Source organism: Amblyomma mixtum, chromosome 1, assembly GCF_055824585.1.
Source record: "Amblyomma mixtum isolate Tamu chromosome 1, ASM5582458v1, whole genome shotgun sequence".
Taxonomy (NCBI): domain Eukaryota; kingdom Metazoa; phylum Arthropoda; class Arachnida; order Ixodida; family Ixodidae; genus Amblyomma; species Amblyomma mixtum.
In genome coordinates, this window is record NC_143012.1 from 37,529,117 (window position 1) to 37,549,795 (window position 20,679).

At 45.3% G+C, this 20,679-nt stretch overlaps 1 protein-coding gene across 1 annotated transcript in view; it reads left to right on the forward strand.

The window, feature by feature from the left end:
• The first annotated feature begins 508 nt into the window (after nucleotides 1-508).
• alphaCOP (coatomer subunit alpha) overlaps nucleotides 509-20,679 on the forward strand; it is a 28,224-nt gene continuing 8,053 nt past the window's right edge. Inside the window, exons 1-10 of the mRNA XM_089547923.1 lie at nucleotides 509-864; nucleotides 2,997-3,381; nucleotides 4,766-4,937; nucleotides 6,982-7,139; nucleotides 8,096-8,258; nucleotides 11,038-11,239; nucleotides 15,962-16,101; nucleotides 17,005-17,389; nucleotides 19,344-19,490; nucleotides 20,209-20,295. Coding sequence (XP_089404049.1) covers nucleotides 637-864; nucleotides 2,997-3,381; nucleotides 4,766-4,937; nucleotides 6,982-7,139; nucleotides 8,096-8,258; nucleotides 11,038-11,239; nucleotides 15,962-16,101; nucleotides 17,005-17,389; nucleotides 19,344-19,490; nucleotides 20,209-20,295 — 2,067 coding nt within the window. The 5' untranslated portion in view covers nucleotides 509-636. The remainder of the gene's footprint in view (nucleotides 865-2,996; nucleotides 3,382-4,765; nucleotides 4,938-6,981; nucleotides 7,140-8,095; nucleotides 8,259-11,037; nucleotides 11,240-15,961; nucleotides 16,102-17,004; nucleotides 17,390-19,343; nucleotides 19,491-20,208; nucleotides 20,296-20,679) is intronic.

Consider the following 20,679-nt stretch of genomic DNA (forward strand, 5'->3'; position numbering starts at 1 on the left):
CAGATTGGCGACATTGTCTCCGAGCACAACCAAAAACGGTGCTGCTAAAAGCCGGCCTTGCAAAAAATATTGTCGAAATCACGGGAGGTTGCGTAGGCGCTGACGTCCAACTGTTACGAACTTCCCGCCATTAAGACGCTGCTGGTGATGATAGCTGATGGATCGCTCACTTCACCTAATATAGTCGAGGTTAGAAAACATCTACTAACCTTTTTGTGATTTTTTATTGAAATAAGGCATGAGTAAATTGTTTATTCAAAATGCACACAAATGTGTGCTTTTGCACAATAGAAATGGTGGCGCTACCTATGAGCATTTTTACTAACTAAATACTCGCATGGTTTGGTTTGCGTGTTGCACGCAAAAATGCCTCAATAGCAGTTTGCCTTGGTCCTACAAGAGAAGCGACGAGTTATTGTTTTCAGTTAGCGAAATTTAATGTGGCGTGTTTCATGAAATTATATTGATTACTTATAAGTTGCACGACTACTTCCGGTCAAAAGCGGAAGTGACAGGTCGGCTGCGGCGCTGGCGAGCACGGCGAGTGCCACGACGCCGGAGTTGATGTTTTGGGCGAAAATTGGCTTGTAAGTGGCGAGTTACCTTCGTTAGCGCTCGACGAACGCAACAGCCGGGATGCTGACGAAGTTCGAGACCAAGTCAGCCCGCGTCAAGGGGCTGAGCTTCCACCCCAAGAGGCCATGGATCCTCGCCAGTCTCCACAACGGTGTCATACAGCTGTGGGACTATCGAATGTGCACACTTCTCGACAAGTTCGACGAGCACGACGGTCCTGTGAGGGGCATCTGCTTCCACAACCAGCAGCCGCTGTTTGTTTCCGGAGGCGACGACTATCAGATCAAGGTGAGGCGATTGTGCACATCGAACGACAAGCCTCGACATGGACGACAGCCGCTGCCGGTCTGCCTGGGGGTGCGGCGGTTCGGACGCCATAACTCGAACTCGACGTTCATTACCGTGGCGGTCTAAATGAAAGGAACTGACAATCAAAGACCGATTTAGAAAACTTTGGAACAAAGAAATCTAGAAAGTGGCAACACCGCTTTGGGCTGTGCCTGTTGAGCGGTCGTATGGTCGTGTTTCAGTTTGCTTCAGTAGTGGCCGATTCATTTCCCAGTTGGTTTTCGAGCTTTCATAATGTGCGACAAAGAAAGGACATGACTTGAAAACTAGTCTCACCTGTTTGCTTTTGCTAATTGTCGAACTAGTGCATAGTTTAATGTGGTTGTACTGATCAGCATGGCAGTTGACAGAGTGCGCACTGTAGTTGAAACGTGCATGAAAGTTTTGTAGACGCAATGTGAGTTCTAGCCAACACGGCGGGCTGTCATGAGAGGTAAGTTTTGGAATGGTGTTAACCATTAATATAACGCCAATATCCTGTTGTAAGCTCGCGATTGTGTGCTCGGTTGTGCGTTGCACACGATTGCACATGTTCTGGTTGTTCTCATGCGAACCCCGGTCGACCTCTCGTGAACACACAGGCATTCTGGCACTTGTTATGAGCCTTGATGTATGTGTACCTCCTCAAGGGACGTTAACAGGCATTGGCTTTGCTGTCAACGTGGTTGTTTCTGTTTAGGTCATGAGCTGGATGCCATCGGGCAGTAATGAAAGAGTCGCTCTGTGCCATCTGAAGCTAGCAGAAAGACTGAGCTGCTCGTAGAGATTTCCACTGCAGACTTGCAACAGAGCTTGGATGATGAAGTGTAAAAATGTAATCCAGCACCTACACGAAGAAACAACTTAGTTTACATTCATTTGTTCATGTTGTATTTCCACTTTGTCGAAGTCCTGAAGCGTCTGCTGTGCTGTCAGCATGAGTGACCAAGAGCATGAACTATCTCTAGCATGGAACAGAGCTTTGCAAAACTTGGCTGCGTCTATGCCAGATCTGTGCTAGAAACTTCTGCAGCTATGTTCCTCTGCAATTGAATTTACTTATATGTTGAAGTTTTACTGCACAGACCCCTCGCTCTTCTCCACAAATCTTGGACCTCTTTAAAGGGACAGTCTGCTGTTGGAGATGAGTATAAAAATATTGGCATATTGTGGTAGATCGCACCACATGATGCAATAATGAGGGCAGAACTCGCAATGTAGGCAGGAATTTACATTTTCAGTTTTGCAAAGAAAGGAATGAGTGGATGGTAACACCACGCTGTGTTCTCTCGTTGCGGCTAACATTGAGGATGCCTGGAGCTGCTTGGAGTGAATATATTGCATTTCATGACTGTGCCCCAGCGTCATATACAATTTTTTTTTTTCAGAGCAACTTAAGACAGCCTACTTTTGCTCTTTCAGTAAATTAAGCTGCTTTTGTCGTTTAATCTTGCTTGATCATCTTTTGAAAATTGTTTGAAAAAGAAATCACCCAATTTACGGCACTGTTACACTTGCAGCGGCAGCGGCGCTGTCATCGGCAGCACTGCTGCTGGTAAAAGCAGTTGCTAGCATGTATGATAGATATCACCTATATTATTTTATTGATAATATTTTGAAAACCAGCTTAGTGCTCTCGACTAAAGTTTAATAAAAACAATGCGTTTAGTTAATGTCACTCTCATTATTGTCATTGCATGCTGCCTAGGTGGACACAGCAGTTGTCGTGTTAATAGTCGCTCAGAATCCCTGTACTGAGCGATGTCATTGTTTGCAGACGCCGTCTGCTGTGAAAAAGTGAGACTATCGTATAGAAAAAGTAGTAAAAGGTTTCAGATTGTTCTGCTGTGTTTCTCAGCGCCACAGCCAGGCATTTCTTTTTGGAAAGGATCTTATGATTGCCGAAAAAAAAAATTTAGTCGATAAAAGTCGGTAAACTGACCCTTTAAGCATAACCCTTGCATTGATGGTGAAGAGGGATTCTTTTGAGCTTTAGCCTGAAGTGTGCTTCAGTTTTGTCTGTTTGTTTTCTTGAAGCCTTCCGTAGCATTGTGTGTTCAGTCACTGCGGTGACCTGCTTTCTCGGCGTCCAGGTCTGGAACTACAAGCAGCGGCGATGCATGTTCACGCTGTTGGGCCACCTGGACTACATCCGCACGACCACCTTCCACCACGAATACCCGTGGATCCTCAGCTCCTCGGACGACCAGACCATCCGCGTGTGGAACTGGCAGTCGCGCACCTGCATCTGCGTGCTGACGGGCCATACCCACTACGTCATGTGCGCCCAGTTCCACCCGTCCGAGGACCTCATGGTGTCGGCCTCGCTTGACCAGACCATCCGTGTCTGGGACCTGGGGGGTCTGCGCAAGAAGAATGTGGCACCCGGACCCGGGGGGCTGGAGGACCACCTCAAGAACCCCGGCCACACAGACCTGTTTGGAACTTCGGATGCTGTAGTGCGTCACTTCTTGGACGGTGCGTTCATCTTTTGTGTGCTTGTTCCTTTCTTTACTGGCTTCGCATTTGTTTAGTTGGTGAGCTTGCTTGGCATACACTGTTGTGTTTGATCTCCTGCTTTAAAGATCTGAGAAACCAAGAAATGCACCTTGCAATTTGCTCCAGGGGTGGTTAATTGCCCGCTGGTCAGTTTTGCAACGTTGGACAGTTGTGTGTGGCATCTTGGGATGGTACAAATACTGTCCACCTGTTTATTTGCTGCGTGACTCTCTTAAATGTTTCGTTGGCTACCTTGCTCAGCTGTTAAAAGCAACTAGTTCTAAAGCAAAGCTCCTGAAATCTCAACCACCTTTGTATGTGTTAATTATTGCATCATCCAGCAGTGTCCACTTAAAAATGATGTTAAACCTAAGTGAGATAAGGGCTCTAGGAGTTCATTTTGCAGGAATGCAACTCCCTGACAGGTCCGCAGTTTTATACAGTGAACTCTGAATTATTCAGACTCGAACAGGACCTAAAATTGGTTTGCATTATGAGAAGTTTGAATCAACAGGAGCCTTTTTAATATCCTTGGTGTTGACAGGAGCAAGACACTTGTTAGAATAAGTCTCATAGTCCCTCATAGCCTGTGTTGCTTCGGGATGTTAAACCCCAATAAACTAAACCAGAATAAGTCAGCCGCTTGAATTACAGTCTATTGCCCGCATCGGCTGCAGCAGATTGCGAGGGGTTTCCCAAGTGGGTGTTCTGAAAATTTTCTGGGGCTAGCGTATTATACAATGCCAGTTTCAGTGCCATTCTTTTAGTTTCTTGTTTGTGTAGGACAACTTTGGACGGTGACTGTCGACGCAACTTTTTGCAGTGCTGACAGTGTTCATCTTGTTGCTGTGGGGAATTAGAGCTGCCAAAAGCTTAGCATGTCAGCCGAACATTTCTTGCATATTCTCTTCATCCTCTGTCTGGTACCTTTACCATGTTTGGACCCTTACAGTGACTGGATGGAGTACAGTATGCTAGCTAGTTAAACACTCTTTCAATAGCTTTTCTCAGAGAGATACGGTGGTCCCACTAATGCACAATAAAAATCAGTGTATACCTCTTCCATCTCATGCATTGAACTTGTCACGCAGCTTAATAGTTTTCTTTGTATGTTTCAGCACACGGGTTCTTTTAAACTTGAGAATTGCAACTCCTGGTTCTAATTGCTCTCTAATGAGTTCATTACCAAGTCAAATGAGTGAGGTTTCTCTCTGCTTGAAAGCTTTCTCTGACTCGGAATCCCGTTACTCTCACTGTCCTGCTTGTGCACATTTCAGCCGTGTGTGAAATGGCCTTTTGCCTGTAGTCTGAAGACATTAGGTGTAGCGGCTAGATTCAATGCGGCGTCGTATTTCTGTCCTAGGCCACGAGCGTGGTGTCAACTGGGCCGTGTTCCATCCCACTGCGCCCCTTGTGGTGTCCGGTGCTGACGACCGCCAGGTGAAGCTGTGGCGGATGAACGAGTCCAAGGCCTGGGAAGTGGACACCTGCCGTGGACACTACTGCAATGTCTCCTGTGTCCTATTCCACCCAAGGTAAGGCACGCCAACCATAAGGGGCACTAAAAGAGAATACTACTGAGTCCAGCTAGACTTGTAGTTTGGTGTCATGCGGTACTAGTTATGTTAGGAGAAGGTAAGTGACGCCAACACCGTGAAGAAGGGGCCGAGCCGGTCCCGAAACGTCGTGTTTTTCCTGTATTTTACTTGGTTGGCGTCACTTACCTTCTCCTAACATTAAATTTCCCAACCAGACAGACTTCTGTCGAATGTTTTCTTTTGAGTTTTGGTACTAGTTATGTCATTTTTACCACAAACGGAGCTTCGAGAAACCTGACTACAGTAGCCGACCGATTTTTCGGACTCCAATAATTTGGACTTGCGCGATATTTCGGACTTCGCTGAGGAACCGTCGCGCACCTCATAGGAACGTGTACATTTTCAAGACCGATATTTCGGACTTCATGGAGTCTAAAAGTTTGAATTTTCGTACTAAGATAGACGCCAACAATATTGTGGAGGTCGTTTTTAAACGGAAAGTTCGTTATTTCGGCCTAATATAGACATGAACAGGCATCGCTGTCGCAACCAATCCGCTCCCCGCCACTGTTAAAGGCGCCATCTTGGATTCAAACGAAATCTGTGGGCACAATCAGACTGGCTTGGATAGGCTTGGCTTGGCTATTTGTTCTGCATTGTTGCCATTCGAGATAATGGGATGCTCTCTGTTGTCATTGAGATAGCCTGCAAAGAGCATGCGATTGCATTGAAAACAGGACTGTGGGACAGCTGCAGTGTCCGCCGTGGCTTGGACGACGCCCCCCATGCAGTGTGGGGCAGCAAACGCAGTCGAGGGGAGGGAGGGGGTGACTGCATTCGGAGGCGCTCACTTCCGCTCGCATCTTACCGTGGGTTACCCATGGGTTACCTCTCGGTCTTCGCGAGCGTCATTGCCCCATGCAAACTGACTGTTGTTGCTTCGTGCAGCGAGTGCATTCATTCGCGGCATGACTGTGGCCGCGACGCACTGTCTGGTGTCATGATGTGATAGGGTGCGGACATGACGAAAGCATGGCTGTGACTCAGATAAAGGCTAATATTATTGCTTGTAAGTGGAACATGGGGAGTGGCGATCTTCGCAATTTTGAAAGTCTGTTTTTCGCAGAGGAGTTTTTTTTTTTAAGTTCACGGATTTTTCAGACTGATCGATTATTTGGACCATTTTTCGGGTCCCACGGAGTCCAAAAAATCGGTTGGCGACTGTATTTCATAAAAGCGAAGGAGTGCATGTGGTGACATCCCTTGTGGATTCCTGCAACTGATGACACAAATTCTTTGCTGGCCACAGTTGGTTCATTGCTTTTTTGTGCAATGCTGTTTTGCCATCAATGGTCAAGTACCACCAAAGGATGAGAAAAGCAGCGCGACGAGCATAGCCAAGAATGAGAAGAGTGTTACCAACTATAGTCCAGTAAGCTGGCAATGCATTCAAAAAGACTAATGCGCTGTGGTGCAGTATTAAACGCATAGACATTAATTAGTCGCCATGGCTTTCCATAGAGCTGAAAATTGCAGCATATCAAATGGCCCTCGTTATCGACATTATAGGTCAGCCCGAACAGGGGAGTGTCTTGCACAGAAACAACCAGCAACCTGCCGACAAGCCCACAGCATGCGTTTTGAGGACATTATATTCCGATAAAAAGGGCTGCAGCGCCACCTTGGTATCCTCCTCACTTTAAGTATTCGTCTCCTGGACGGCGATAACATCAAGGTGCCTGCTTACCTTCTATTTCAACAAGTACTAGGCGTCTTTAAAAAAAAAAAGTAATATGAGTGTGTTGCACAAAACAGGACTTTGTGAACATGCTAAGAAAAAACAACTAGTGCCCTTTCTTCCTAACTTTTTAACACCCCAGGGATGACTTTACAAGGGTGTTAATATGCAATTCTGAAACCAGCACCACAAGTTACATATCTGTGCCGAATTGAATTGCATTTCGTGCATGATTAACGAAAATAGATTTAATTGTCGGGTCCCTCCCTAAGCAGCGTGAGTTTCTCTGAAATTTCCTTTCAGACAAGAGCTGATTCTCAGCAACTCTGAGGACAAGAGCATCCGAGTGTGGGACATGTCCAAGCGCACCTGTCTGCACACGTTCCGACGCGAGCATGACCGCTTCTGGATCCTGGCCAGCCACCCGACCCTGAACCTGTTCGCAGCTGGGCACGACTCTGGTTCGTCTTTTTTCTCAACCGTGTGGTGGTTCCTATTCATAAAGTGCAGAGTGTTTTAACGCAAACTATATGGCCTATGTGCAAGTGTCAGTGGGTATTAGGCAGCTCTTTGTGACTGCATTAGTAAACTTCAGTCAAGTGAGCTCAGTGTGAGCAGCCCTTCAGCATACTCAACTTTGAGTGAGTGAAATGGTAAATGAGCCTGTCGGTAAAATACCGAGCAAGTCAGAAGCACACGAGGTGGGATACACTTGATGTTGAGCAGAAAATTTAGTTAGTGCTGTTTGCTTTTGGCTGGATCCGTGATGTTCTGAGAAAAAGGTACCATTCTGATCAAGGGAGTAGAGCCTCTAAAGCTTATAATAAGCATTTAACAGTTTGAAAAAAAAAAAAGTAATGATTGAAGTCTCTAATACAGATAATACAGGCTGATGTATTCTTACCTCTTGTCCTATCAAAGTTCTGTTTTTAGTGTAAACTAGAAAGCTGTGGGAGTGCTTACTCTTCTTTTTGGTTAATGATGATGATAGTTAATATTTATGGCTCAAGGGTATCTGCAGCTAAAGAGTTCCATGGCACGAGGTATTTTCATTTGCTCAAGGTGGGGTCGAAGACCCATTTCTCAAGCATTTCACCGTAAAGAAGTTGAGCACCAGGCAAGGGGAAAGCTTGTACCCATTGTATCGCCGGTGAATACGTGGCGGCACTGGGGATTGAACCCCAAACCTCCCGCATGCGAGGGGAATGCTGAACCACCTGGCATTAGTAAGTGGCCTTGTGAAAACTGCTGTCGCAGTAGGCTACTGAAGCACATAAACAACGGAACTGATACAAAAGTGCACTGCTATCAGACTGTCATTTCGGAGGTGGCAGGATGGAAGAGTATGGAACACCGGACAACTTGTCAAGCATGCTGTTTCAGTGTTGGAATAAGCTTTGTCTCGGTCATGGTCCAGGCATGATCCTGTTCAAGCTTGAGCGTGAGCGGCCGGCCTTTGCCCTGCACGGCAACCTGCTGTACTACTGCAAGGACCGCTTCCTGCGACGCCTGGACCTCACCACCTCCAAGGACGTGGCCTACCTGCAGTTCCGGGGGGGAAGCCGCAGCCCGGTCTTCAGGTGGGTGTGTGTGCACTCTCGGACGCTTTCTGCCTGCACACGGTTCCTTGTCGCTGTGCACATCTCTGTGCTCTGCTCACTGCCCTTGCTGAATGGGAAATTTTTTCAATGGCCTGTGGTGCGCTTCTACAGAACTAAATGCCATGTACTATCGGGGACAAAAGTGGTATACTCCATGCGGCGGGAGCCGGAACAACGGAAAACTGCGTTGCAACGCCATCTACAGACGGCATTCGGGATCGAGACAGCCACTGCGTGACCTTTATTATCAGCAGCCATGTCGCTTGGCTCGTTTCAATGTTTCGTGCTTTAGCTTGCCAAAATCCCGCAGTTTTCCGTTACTCCGGCTCCCGCTGCGTGGAGTATACCACTTTTGTCCCCGACTGTACATTTAGCTTCGTGTTACTAGTTTTTGTGGTGCGAGATAAGTGCAGTTTTTTTTTTATGTGTGTTCCTTGCACTACCCTTTGCTGTCTTTCTGTGCATTCATTGTTTGCATGAAACAAAAAAAGAAAGGGCATGTTGGGAAAACACGTGCTGACTGCTGTTGTCATCAAACTATTTGAGGTTGAACTTCTTTGTGCTGTAATGTTTGTGCAAACCCAGATGCATTAGCAGAGGACAATTACACATGTTCCCTTGGCATTGTGCTTGTTTTTTTTCCATTAGTTTTTTGTCGGTTGATTATTTCTATTTGTAGCTAGGTACCAACGTTTAGAAGATCTCGCACGTTTCTAGTCCATGCTGTGTTATCACAGTTTTGTGCTGTTGGGTGCTGAATCTTAGTTCTGTAGTCACTAATGAATCAAATCAAATCAAATCAAATCAAACGTTTTTATTTTCATCACAAATTGATGAGGGTTGGTTCAGGCAAAAAGTGGAAACAACTTCCACTTGAAACAGCCTGAACCCCCCGTATACATGACTTGCAGCGCGGGGGACACGTGTACAAAACAAAACAAAAAAAAGAACACGAATAAGATTTGCGTGTGAAATAAAGAGCAAAAAATTTGGCACTTAAGCTGTACATTCTAGTAATACAAAAAACATGTCAAGCAAAGCGGTCACTAGATCTCAAATATAAAAAAAAAAAGTGCGTCAAGTCATTAAAATGCGGTCTCAGGCACAAACAACATAAATAACATTACAATCGTAAGCATATCTCCCGGATGTCTCTCTGATTGCAGGTGTCAATACAGACGTTGTTCAAGGTAAGCTTATTTAGCAGTGTTGGAACGCTATGACGGAGCATTTGATGACCATATGTAGTGCGTGAAAAGGGGATCCACCAAAATTCAGGATTTCGAAGAGTATATGCTGGGTCATTTGGTTTTAGCGCGCACATGTCCAGAAAGCTGTCGTGGATATGGTGAAGGGATTTTTTATACCTTGTCGCTAAGTAATATTCGTAGAGCTTTGAAATTTTGAGGATATTGAGGCGGGTAAACAACTCATCCGTGTGAGCTCGGTATTCAGCGTTTGCAATAAAACGAATTGCTTTCTTTTGCACACGAAAAAGCTTTTGGATATTTGTTTCCGTGGTACTGCCCCAGACCAAAAAACAGTAACTGAGATAGGGCAAAAACAGTGCATTGTACACTATGAGTTTGATTGACACTGGTAAACAGGAGCGATATTTTGCAAGAACACCCGTGCATTTTGAAAGTTTAGATACAACATTGTCAATCTGAGCATTCCAACTCAAATTTTCGTGAAAAATAACTCCTAGTGCTTTAACAGAAGGTGAAACGTTTATAATGGAGTCCCCCATGCATAAATCAAAGTTTTTAGAAATTACACGTTGCCTAGGGTGGAATACGACTGCTTTTGAGGGCTTCTAATTCTAATGAAACGCTGTGAGTGTTCATTAGAATTAGAAGTGAGAGCTGTTTTGCGCGCTCATGCCTGCCTTTTGTGGCACCTGTCTTAGTGGTGCCCGTGGAAGCTTCCGCATTTGCATGTATATAATGTGACCACGAATACCTTGTAATGAAGGAGAGTTCTTCACAAAGATCACGAGTGTATTATGATCACAGCTTGTTCACGTCAGCTATACAACCGAGATGCCGAGGGCTCAGAGAAAAGCAGGGATAGCAGGCAAAAATACGGAAATATGAAAGTATGGATACATCAACATTGTTTGGGAGGCAACACTTCAATTTGCACACCCTGCATCTTTGACCACAACAAAACTTCCAGTACGTTAATGCACGCGGTCTTTCACACAGCAGCAGCCGTCGTAACCACCATGCCATCGCTGCTTTTTCATGCTCCCCAGACCTGTGCCCGTTCACCCTTCTTTCCGTTCCCTACTCCACTCAACCCTTTCAGTGCCTTCTCGCTCTTAACGACCCATGTCACCTTCTTTCCACATTCATAGTCATCCTTTCCTTTGCCCCCGCATGCCCCTGGGGTGCCGTGCGGCTCCGGTGTAGTTGACAAGTTCGCTTCTCCTAGCAGCTTGCAAGCCTGGTGGTGAAAGTTATTGAGAAGTTTGCTTCTCCTAATAGCTTGCAAGCCTGGTGGTGAAAGTAATAGCTGCCGGTGTTATTGAAAAGTTCGCTTCTCCTAATAGCTTACAAGCCGTGTGGTGAAAGTAATAGTAGCTATCTTAATGATTAGTAATAAAAAAAATCGTACCTTGGTTCCGCATATAACGTGAAATGCTTGCTGAAACCTGTGAAATGAGAGAAAAAAAAAGCTTTATGTTCATGTAAACACGGTAATCACAGGGACTCTCAGTAATGACTTTTTCTACTTTTTTTTCCCCCCGATGTAGCATGTCTTACAACCCGGCGGAGAACGCCGTCCTGCTGAACACGCGCACTGCCAATCCAGACAACAGCACCTACGACCTGTGCATGGTTCCACGAGACTACGACCCGCAGAACCCTGACATGGTCGAGGGGAAGCGTTCAACTGGTCTGACCGCCGTCTGGGTGGCACGGAACCGCTTTGCCGTGCTCGACCGCACCCACAATGTGAGTTTACCCACCTGCAAATCGTTTTGTCCTTGCGTACTCAGCGCTCCCATGCATTCTGCTGTGGCAAGCCAGTATGAATACATGGCTGATCGTGAGGCTCTGAAGGAGCTTTGCAGCATGAGATGAGCTTTTATTTTTAGTGTTGTGCGAATATTCGATAATTTTGAATGTTCGGTTGAAAGTAAGGTATTCGACAGTTGATGTGATCTGAACGTTTGGCGTTTGCTTTGAGCGAATATTGTTTCCAAAGCGAGCGCTTCTTGTGGTTCCGGTTCGACATACTCCCTGTGATATAACTTTTCAGTGCGTGCGCAGCTAAAAGCAACAACCATATAACAGCACAGTTGCAATGAAGACCACCAGTCGGAGGTAAGCGGTGATAAAATGACGCGACATGCCTTCCACTCGTGTGCGGCTCGCCTACCTACAGAGCATAAAGCCAAGCTGCCGGCGGTACCGTACCTTCAGATCACGTTGCGATGCATGCTCTGAATGCCACCGGAAGAACGACAAGTGAGCTGGGCATACGGCGCGAAGTCCGAATTTTCGTTGACAGAAACGTTTTTTTTGTACGAATCGGCTATTTGTTTTCTGGCATGTGGAGATTTATGAATCGTGGTGGGAATGGGCCTCAGCACCTAACGTATAATACCTGTGGCTTAGTCAAATCTACCTTCTGACCACGTAGGTCGACTCGCCCAATGTGGGGTGGTCATTTTTGCAACACTTTGACATTTTTTTTTAACATGGCACTCCATGAACCACGCTGGTGCAGTCGAACCCGGGTCTGTTGAGCTTGAAAGTTATCATAAAATAGTTTAATATGTCAGTAATTCGATATATATAAAATGACAATAGATAAGCTTATCTGTAACCTAGAAGCTTCAAGCAGCGACGTGCCTCCCGCTGACTTGATGGCAGCGCACCGCTCGTTAGAAGTTGCCAGGTCAAACCTACTTCAGTGCACAGCTGCAGTGGACGGTGCTTTTGAATTGGCCACTGCCTATCATAAGATGTCTAATCCTGTTCTCAGTACACTAAGTAGAATAACCATTAAAATTATTGAAAGTTGTTTTCCTCAACACCTTTGGCAACTAAGTGGCCGAAGCACACCAGGCTAGGGCCACTGATAGGTTTTATTTAGGTTGGCTTCACAGCATCACAGTGATGTGGCATGTTAAATGAGTATATAAGACCAATGGTCACCCTGAAGTACTCCCCCCATTCACCTGGTTTCTCAGAGCTAGCGCTACCAGCAGGCACCCAACGCCATGCATGCAGCTTACCTGCCTCCATGCGCGTAAAGTGACGAAAGATTGCAGTTAAGAGAAGCATCCCTTGCAGGGGCACGGTGCGGCTTTCAATGCATCTAATGACCGGTGACTTAGATTTCTGTATACAATGCCATTTTCCTAAACTTTTGCACAGGATTTTTGAAGGGATATTCTGTGTGTTCGATATATCCGGGCTTGACTATAATGGCAGCTGTACACGAGGCAAATAAGTGGACGACTCGACTGCGCCTACCCAGGCCCCACAAATAAGTCAGCTCCGCGTATTGGTCAACTTCCTCAGTTTCAGATGGCCATTTTTGAAAAGCGTTGACATAGCTTCAATGAGTGCGACTGTGATTCAAGTGCATTCTTTTTTATTTTCATATAATGCTCCTTTGTGCCAGAAGTATTCAAAATATTCACTTTGAAATTATTGGAAGAAAGTTTTTAAGTGCACTTTGACGTGTTGAGGCGACAGAGTTGCACAAGGTTGACGCTGAGTACTGAGCTCCTCAATGCGACTGTTAGCAGCTAGGCCACCATGGAGAGTTGTATGTTATGTTTTACCAGTTTACTACTGGACGGGGCTGACGCTGCTGTTACTCAAATCTTGATTAAGGTTAAGAGTGAAATCTTAATCATCACTGCCTGCTTAACCCTTTGTGAGTACGTAGCCTCTGTGACTCGTTGGGCGAAGATACTACCAAGTTTTTTTTTTCCAGGTTTTAGCATGCAAATTTCCATAACCTTCATCCTAAACCCACGTTTCTGGTTTTGTTATTATTCAGTACAACAGCCGTAAGGCTTCCAGTGAGAGAAGGCTCTATCTAATTATGGCGTCAGCTGTTTGTTTCAATTTCAACACCATTTCGCCATGCTGACCTCACGACGCCCATGCTATTGTAAGCAAGCTGATCGCACTTTGCACGTTGTAGGGATTGTGAAAATAGTACTTGGCTGCTTTTAAAAGGAAAGTGATCGTAGCTGCTTAAAGGTGCACTGAAGAGGAATCTGAACTCGTCTTTTTGCCACGGGAAGTCAATCTACACGTTCCGAGCTTTCTTAGAAACTTCGATGTATTGCCCTGTGTGGCCAATTTCCCTAATTAAATCGAATTAACGTCCGGCTCCTGCCTTTTCTTTTTAATTCTCCCTCGTACGATGGGCGGAGTCGACCAACGCGTGGAGCGCCTTTCACCCAGTCCCGTGGCGGCTTGCCGCTCTGCCATCGGCGGAGTAATACGTAGTAGTCCGTAGTAGCAAATAGTCCGCGCGTATTTTTATTTCTTCGGGCTTATTTTGCGGCTATATTATCTGCGAATGAAACTATTTATTCTTTCATGGAAACCTAAAAAACAAAATAAAGCGAAAGCAAAGCCTCCACGGGACTGGGTGAAAGGCGCTCCACGCGTTGGTCGACTCCGCCCACCGTACGAGGCAGAATTAAAAAAAAAAGGCGGGAGCCGGACGTTAATTCGATTTAATTGGGGAAATCGGCCACACAGGGCAATAAGTCACTGTTTCTAAGAATGCTCGGAACGTGTAGATCGAGTTCCCGCGGCAAAAAGACAAGTTCAGAATCCTCTTCAGTGCACCTTTAAAGTATCAGCAGCACGTCAGCATGGGCTAAATTAGATGTAGGGAGCTGCAGCTACTGCCGCTGGACGGCTGAAGCGGGCCTCTCCAGACATGTTCCTCCAGTCATGCTCCTCATGCTGTGTGTAGTTGGACTGCGGGTGCTTGAGCCAGCATTCCTAATGAGCTCGTCGGTTGCTCTTTCAAAAAATGCAGGATATCGAATACGCTGGACAATACCAAAAACTAGTTTCTAAGATATCTCTGACAAGAGACTTTCGGATGACAGTACATCATATGACAGTGGTCATTAAGCGGGGACGAGGGTCTTAAAACTGACCTTTTTATTTGTGTCTAGAATCTGATGAAATTTTGTACATAGATGTGTTTTTCTGTTCTGATTTCAAAAATGTAGTCATAATTGAGCTGGTGGTCTTATATCAAAAGTCTAGTCTTAAATTCTAGAGTGTAATTAGGTAATTTCTTATGCAGCTTTAATGAACTTTCTCACTGCACTGTTTCTTTTAATTACATGAATTGATAGCCAGCAAAGTCCCGTATCCGATGATATTCTTACTTTTTTTGTTTAGGCCACATAAAAATAGACATTTACAATTAGCTTAACGAGTTGCAGTGTAAAATACTGCAACCTTTTACTCTCAACATAGTATATCAGGATGAAATGCCTCTAGAGAAAAACGAAGAATGTCATCGGGTATGGGAACTCTCTGGCTATCAATTCATGTAGATAAAAGCAACAAGTTGCAGAGAGAAAGTTCATTAAAGCTGCGTAAGAGATTATCTAATTACATAGTAGACTTTGTAAGATCTAAGACCACCAGCTCAATTATGATTACATATATTTGGAATCAGAAGAGAAAAATACATATCTGCGCAAAACGCAATGAGATTCTGGCCATAAATAAAAAAGTTAGTTTTAAGACCCTCGTCCCCCCTTAAAGCACATGGTGCAGTGCAAATGAATGCTTTCAGAGAGTTTTCCTCACTTGGATTATATGCGGATGAACATTTTTTTTTTGTCTGTGCTATCCCCAGATTACACCTCTCATATTACAGCAGATTTTCAATGATACGATCGCGGCTGATATGATTTCCTGGATGTTATGAATTTATAAAATTTCCAAGCCAAATTGCATTCTGTACAGTGGGCACAGATACGGATATTCCAAACGCTCTCCCCCGCCTCATTGAATAAAACGAACGCAGGAGACACGACCACACCCGCAACCACTAAGCGCTGCCTCGATCGAAAACACCGCGATTGCCAGGCACACAGTAAGCACCGCAAGCACTGAGCGGCGACTCGTGGCCCGTACAAGGCCGACCACCAATTATGCGGTGGGCGCCTCAAGCAGTGAGCAGTGACGCGCAGTTGCAAAATAAATTCCGTCAGCCGAAAACATGCCTGTTTGAGTGCATTTTTCATGCTTCTGCATACGGTTGTTCGTTTTGGATGATAGGAATTTCGGACGATTGGACATTTTTCGTGACCACGGAAGATCCCTGTCATTGAGATTGTACTGTATATGTGGTACCGTACTATACTCTGGTTTTTACAGTACTCTGCTTTTTGCTTGAGAACGAAGAGAATCATAGGTCCAGGGAGTTTGAAACTTTTGGGGGCAATTCTTCTTGTAACGATGCACTTTAGGCTGCTTTAGTGCAATTTTATAAGGTGGCCAAGATGTGCAGTATAATGCATTGTCTGGTGATTACAGGCTTGCTTTGGTGTGCATTCACTGCGCAAACAAGTTCTCAACCTGCACTTGCAAAGCAGATGTGTGCGGTGTTGTCACATTCATCCTGCTGGCTTGCTGGTAAACTGGTCTCTCTGGCTGCTGCCTTTCCAGATTGTCATCAAGAACATGAAGAATGAGGTGAGCAAGAAGGTCCAGACGCCCAGCTGTGACGAGATCTTCTACGCTGGCACGGGCATGCTGCTGCTGCGTGACTCCGACAACCTGATGCTGTTTGATGTGACCCAGGGAAGGTGTGTGCCAACTTTCGGTGAACTATCTCCTCCGGTCTCATGTGTTGCCTGTTGTGTGCCTCTGTCGCACAATTATTGGCTGTCGGCACCGAAAAGAAAAGAGTGCAAACAAACTTTGTCATCAGCTTTGACTACCCCTGCTGAGCAAATGAGCAATGTTGACAAAGATACGCTGGATTGTCATAAAAGTTATCATGGTGCAGTCAGGCAGTAGCTCAACCCAGGGACAGTAGCAGTACCACACTGACCAACAGTTAACTGGCCATATCTTTCAAGAGAAAAGTATACACAGCTGTATCTTACCGGTACTCGCCTATGGGGCAGAAACGTGGAGGCTAGCAAAGAGGGTTCAGCTTAAGTTAAGAACAACGCAGCGAGTTATGGAAAGAAAAATGATAGGTGTAACGTTAAGAGATCGGAAGCGGGCGGAGTGGGTGAGGGAACAAACGCAGGTTGATGACATCCTAGTCAAAATCAAGAGGAAGAAGTGGGCTTGGGCAGGGCGTGTAATGCGAAGGCAAGATAACCACTGGTCCTTAAGGGTAACGGAGTGGATTCCAAGAGAAAGCAAGCGTAGCAGGGGGCGGCAGAAAGTTAGGTGGGCGGAGGAGGTCAGGAAATTTGCGAGAATACAGTGGCCGCAACTGGCGAAGGACAGGGTTAATTGGAGAGACATGGGAGAGGCCTTTGCCCTGCAGTGGGCGTAGTCAGGCTGATGATGATGATGATGATGTGCTGGCCTCTATCAGTGTAGCAGATGTTAAGCTTGTTTGGCTGTGTTTAATGGCAAGGATATTGACTAGCAAGTGTTATTTCCTGGCCAGTGTTGACATGTGTGTATGTGTGTCTCTATTGCCGAGTGCATGCAAACTTCCCCCCTCCCTTGGATGCGTATGTGTGCAGGCAGCGAGCGTCGGTCAAGGCCAAGGTGAAGTACGTGGTGTGGAGTGCCGACCTGAGCCACGTGGCCCTGCTGGCCAAGCACACGCTGACCATCTGCAACCGGCGGCTGGACGTGCTCTGCAGCGTCCAGGAGAGCACGCGCGTCAAGAGCGGGGCCTGGGACGACTCGGGCGTCTTCGTCTACACCACCTCCAACCACATCAAGTACACCCTCACCAACGGGGACCACGGCATCATCCGCACGCTCGACCTGCCCATCTACATCACCCGCGTGAAGGACTCCAGCGTGTACTGCTTGGACCGCGAGTGCCGGCCCCGCGTCCTGGGCATCGACCCCACTGAGTATCGGTTCAAGCTTGCTCTGGTCAACCGAAAGTACGATGAGGTGCGTGGGGCCCTTTTTTGCGACGTGCACAGGCATAACAGAGAACACTGAGGAAAGATCAGTGATGACAACGGTGTACATACATGATTCCTCTTCATTCCTTACCTTAGCAAAACCGTTAAGGGGGGACACTGGTCTTGAAAAAAAATTTTTATTAATGGAGTCACAGTTACGAAATCTTCAGGGAATTTGTATTTTTGTGTGCTGATTCTAAATATGTCATTTAATTTCATGTAAAACAATTCCTTGAGCACTTATACACTATTTAGGCTAGTATTTTGCGGAGAGTTTTGAAGAAAATTTGCTGCGGGAAACTCGCTGAAATGTATGCCATTGGGTTCTCTTGACACCAAGGAATACAATAAGAGTGAAATTGTCTTCCTGCCTATCATAGAACTTAAGTTATAGAGTTTTCAAGTTGTCACTTCAGAAATGAGAAGGAAAGTGTGTATTCCTGTTTCTGAAGTGGCAGCTTCACTACCCTATTACTCAAGTTCTGTGAGAGCCAGGATGGTAATTTTACCCTTATTGTATTCTTTGGTGTCAAAAGAACTCAATGGCATACATTTCAGCGAGTTTTCTGCAGCAAATTTTCTTCAAAACTCTCCGCAAAATACTTGCATAAAAAGTGCATAAGTGCTCAAGGAATTGTTTTGCATGAAATTAAAAATTTTCTTTTCAAGACCAGTGTGCCCCCTTAAGGGGGGATGAGGGTCTTAAAAACTGTTTTTATTTGTTAACATATTTTTCTGAAACCTAGCACCTAGGTGTATCATTGAATGCTTATTTAGAATATGCATTTTGATTTCAAATATCTCAGCTGGAAGAAAATATATAGCAAAATAAAATATCCTAATTAGGACATATCTTACGGGCCTTTATAGTAATTTATCAGTTAAAGAAAGATTTTTTAAGAATAAGCAGACATTTGCAAAGGCCCAAAGCACATCCTGAAGCTAACAATGTCTACAAAATCATTTTGTTGATCATAAATATATAACAAAGTTGTAAAGAAAAAATGATGTGGCCAGTAATTAGCCCACACTTGGTCTAAATGCTTATATATCATGTTTAAAGGAAAAAAGAAAGCTTTAGGATGTGTAGTGGACCTTTGCAAATGTCTGCTTATTCTTAAAAAACCATTCTTTAACTGATAAATTACTATAAAGGCCCATAAGAAACGGCCTAATTTGGATGTTATTTTGCAATAAATTTTCTTCCAAGTGAGATATTTTAAATCTAAATGCATATTTGAAATCAGCATTCTATGATTTACCTGCGTGCCAAGTTTCAACAAGTTATTAACATCATACACTCTGTCAAAATTCTTTATCCAGGAAAGTGATTTATGGCTTCTTTAGATTTAGGTAAGCCAGTCTGAAAGAGCTTTTTAGCAGGCAGTGTCGAACTGAGGCTTTTCCTAAAACAGCGCCATTAAGGGAAAGTAGTTCCCTGAGGTTAACGTAAGTTACATTTGTAGTTTACTTTTTGTGCACTTCAACTGGCCAGGCTGCTCTCTCAATTGGTGCATAATTGCTGTTGGTTCTGAGTAGGTTGATTAGATGCTGGCCTGTAAAGGGCCCTGTTAGTAGCAGTGGATCTTGAACAGTTTTTTCTGTGCTTTAGCACTTTTCTTCATGTCAGGTTAACCTCGGTGCTTTAAAGAACTAAGCTTATTTCGTGCTCTTGCATGCCACGCCACATGGGAAACAGTCTGACGTGGTAGTTACACAGTTGTATTGCACGCTGTAGATGTGCACTGTGCATGGGATCGACATTTGTATAAAGGACAATTCTTTTAAGGAATGCAAACACAGTTTTTGTGCTACGAATTTTGCTGCAGCTGTTGTGTGGCGAGCCCTGGCGATGCGCGTGGGAGGGTTTCTCTCCTTGCCCTTAGTGCGGCTGTGGGAGTGCAAGTACGGTGTGCAGCGTTCCTTCCTTCCCCCTGCAGGTTCTGCACATGGTGCGCAATGCCAAGCTGGTGGGCCAATCCATCATCGCCTACCTGCAGAAGAAGGGCTACCCCGAGGTGGCGCTGCACTTTGTCAAGGACGAGAAGACCCGCTTCGCCCTGGCCCTCGAGTGCGGCAACATCGAGGTGAGGAGGCATACTACTATGCTAGGAAGCACTGAGGGGAGTCAACGGCTCAGCCGCAGTGGCTCAGTGGTTATGGCACTCGGCTGCTGACCCGAAAGACATGGGTTCGAATTTTGATGGAGGCGAGATTCGAGAGGCCGGTGTACTGTGCGATGTCAGAGCACATTAAAGAACCACCAGGTGGTGGAAATTTCCGGAGCCCTTCACTACATTGTCGCTCATAGCCTGAGGCGCTTTGGGACGAGAAGCCCTCAGAAACCAATTTTGTTGTCTTACTGCCATCTATGAAACTTGGATTATTTCCATCTTGCAATTGGCCATGAAATACCATATAAACTGATGTAAGGACTGCACTTTATTTTTCTTTAAATTCGGGTGTAATTTTGAAAGTGTGGCCCATACACGAATATAAAAAAGTACTTATAACCATATTTTTTCTCAGTTATTTAGTCCAAAACGGGGTGCAGCCCCTACATAGATGCGGCCCTTACATGAGACTATATGTTATATATAAACTTTAAAGCCATATGTAACTGAAACATTTTGGAGTATTTCATGTTTTAGTTCTGTTCCGATCAGGTCTGAATATTCATAATTTTTTTACTTTCGTTGCTGCCCCTTTTCATGCAGCAGGACCTGCGTTCTCGCACCTGATGCTATGAGTTGGTGCACTGTTTTGCTGTTATGTAGGTGAAACTGAATCTGTTCCCCTTGGCAGGTTGCACTGGAGGCAGCGAGGACCCTGGATGACAAGAAGTGCTGGGAGAAACTCGGCGAAGCTGCCCTGCTCCAGGGAAACCACCAGGTGGGCAAGAGAGCCTCGACAGAATCTCTCATCAACAGTGAAATTATTCATTGTGCGATTTCAGCTGATTGTTCAATTGCACGGTGTGTGCTGGTGGTATTGATATTTAGCTGGTCAGTAGCATCTCCTGAACAAGAACAGTGTGAGATGTCCACTGTCGCTCTGATCGCTCACCACTTCGGGCTGAACAGTGCCAGTGCTGATTAATGCTGAACAGGCTTTCTGTGTAGCACGAATTGCTGAGAGTTTTTTTTTTTTTTTTTTGCAGCCATTCATGCAGTATGGCAAATGGTAAGGGGTGTCGACTCTGCCGCGTTGCACTGTAAAGCATATACTCGGAAGTGAAAAGGACATCAGTCGGTGAATTTGAAATTTTCCACTGCA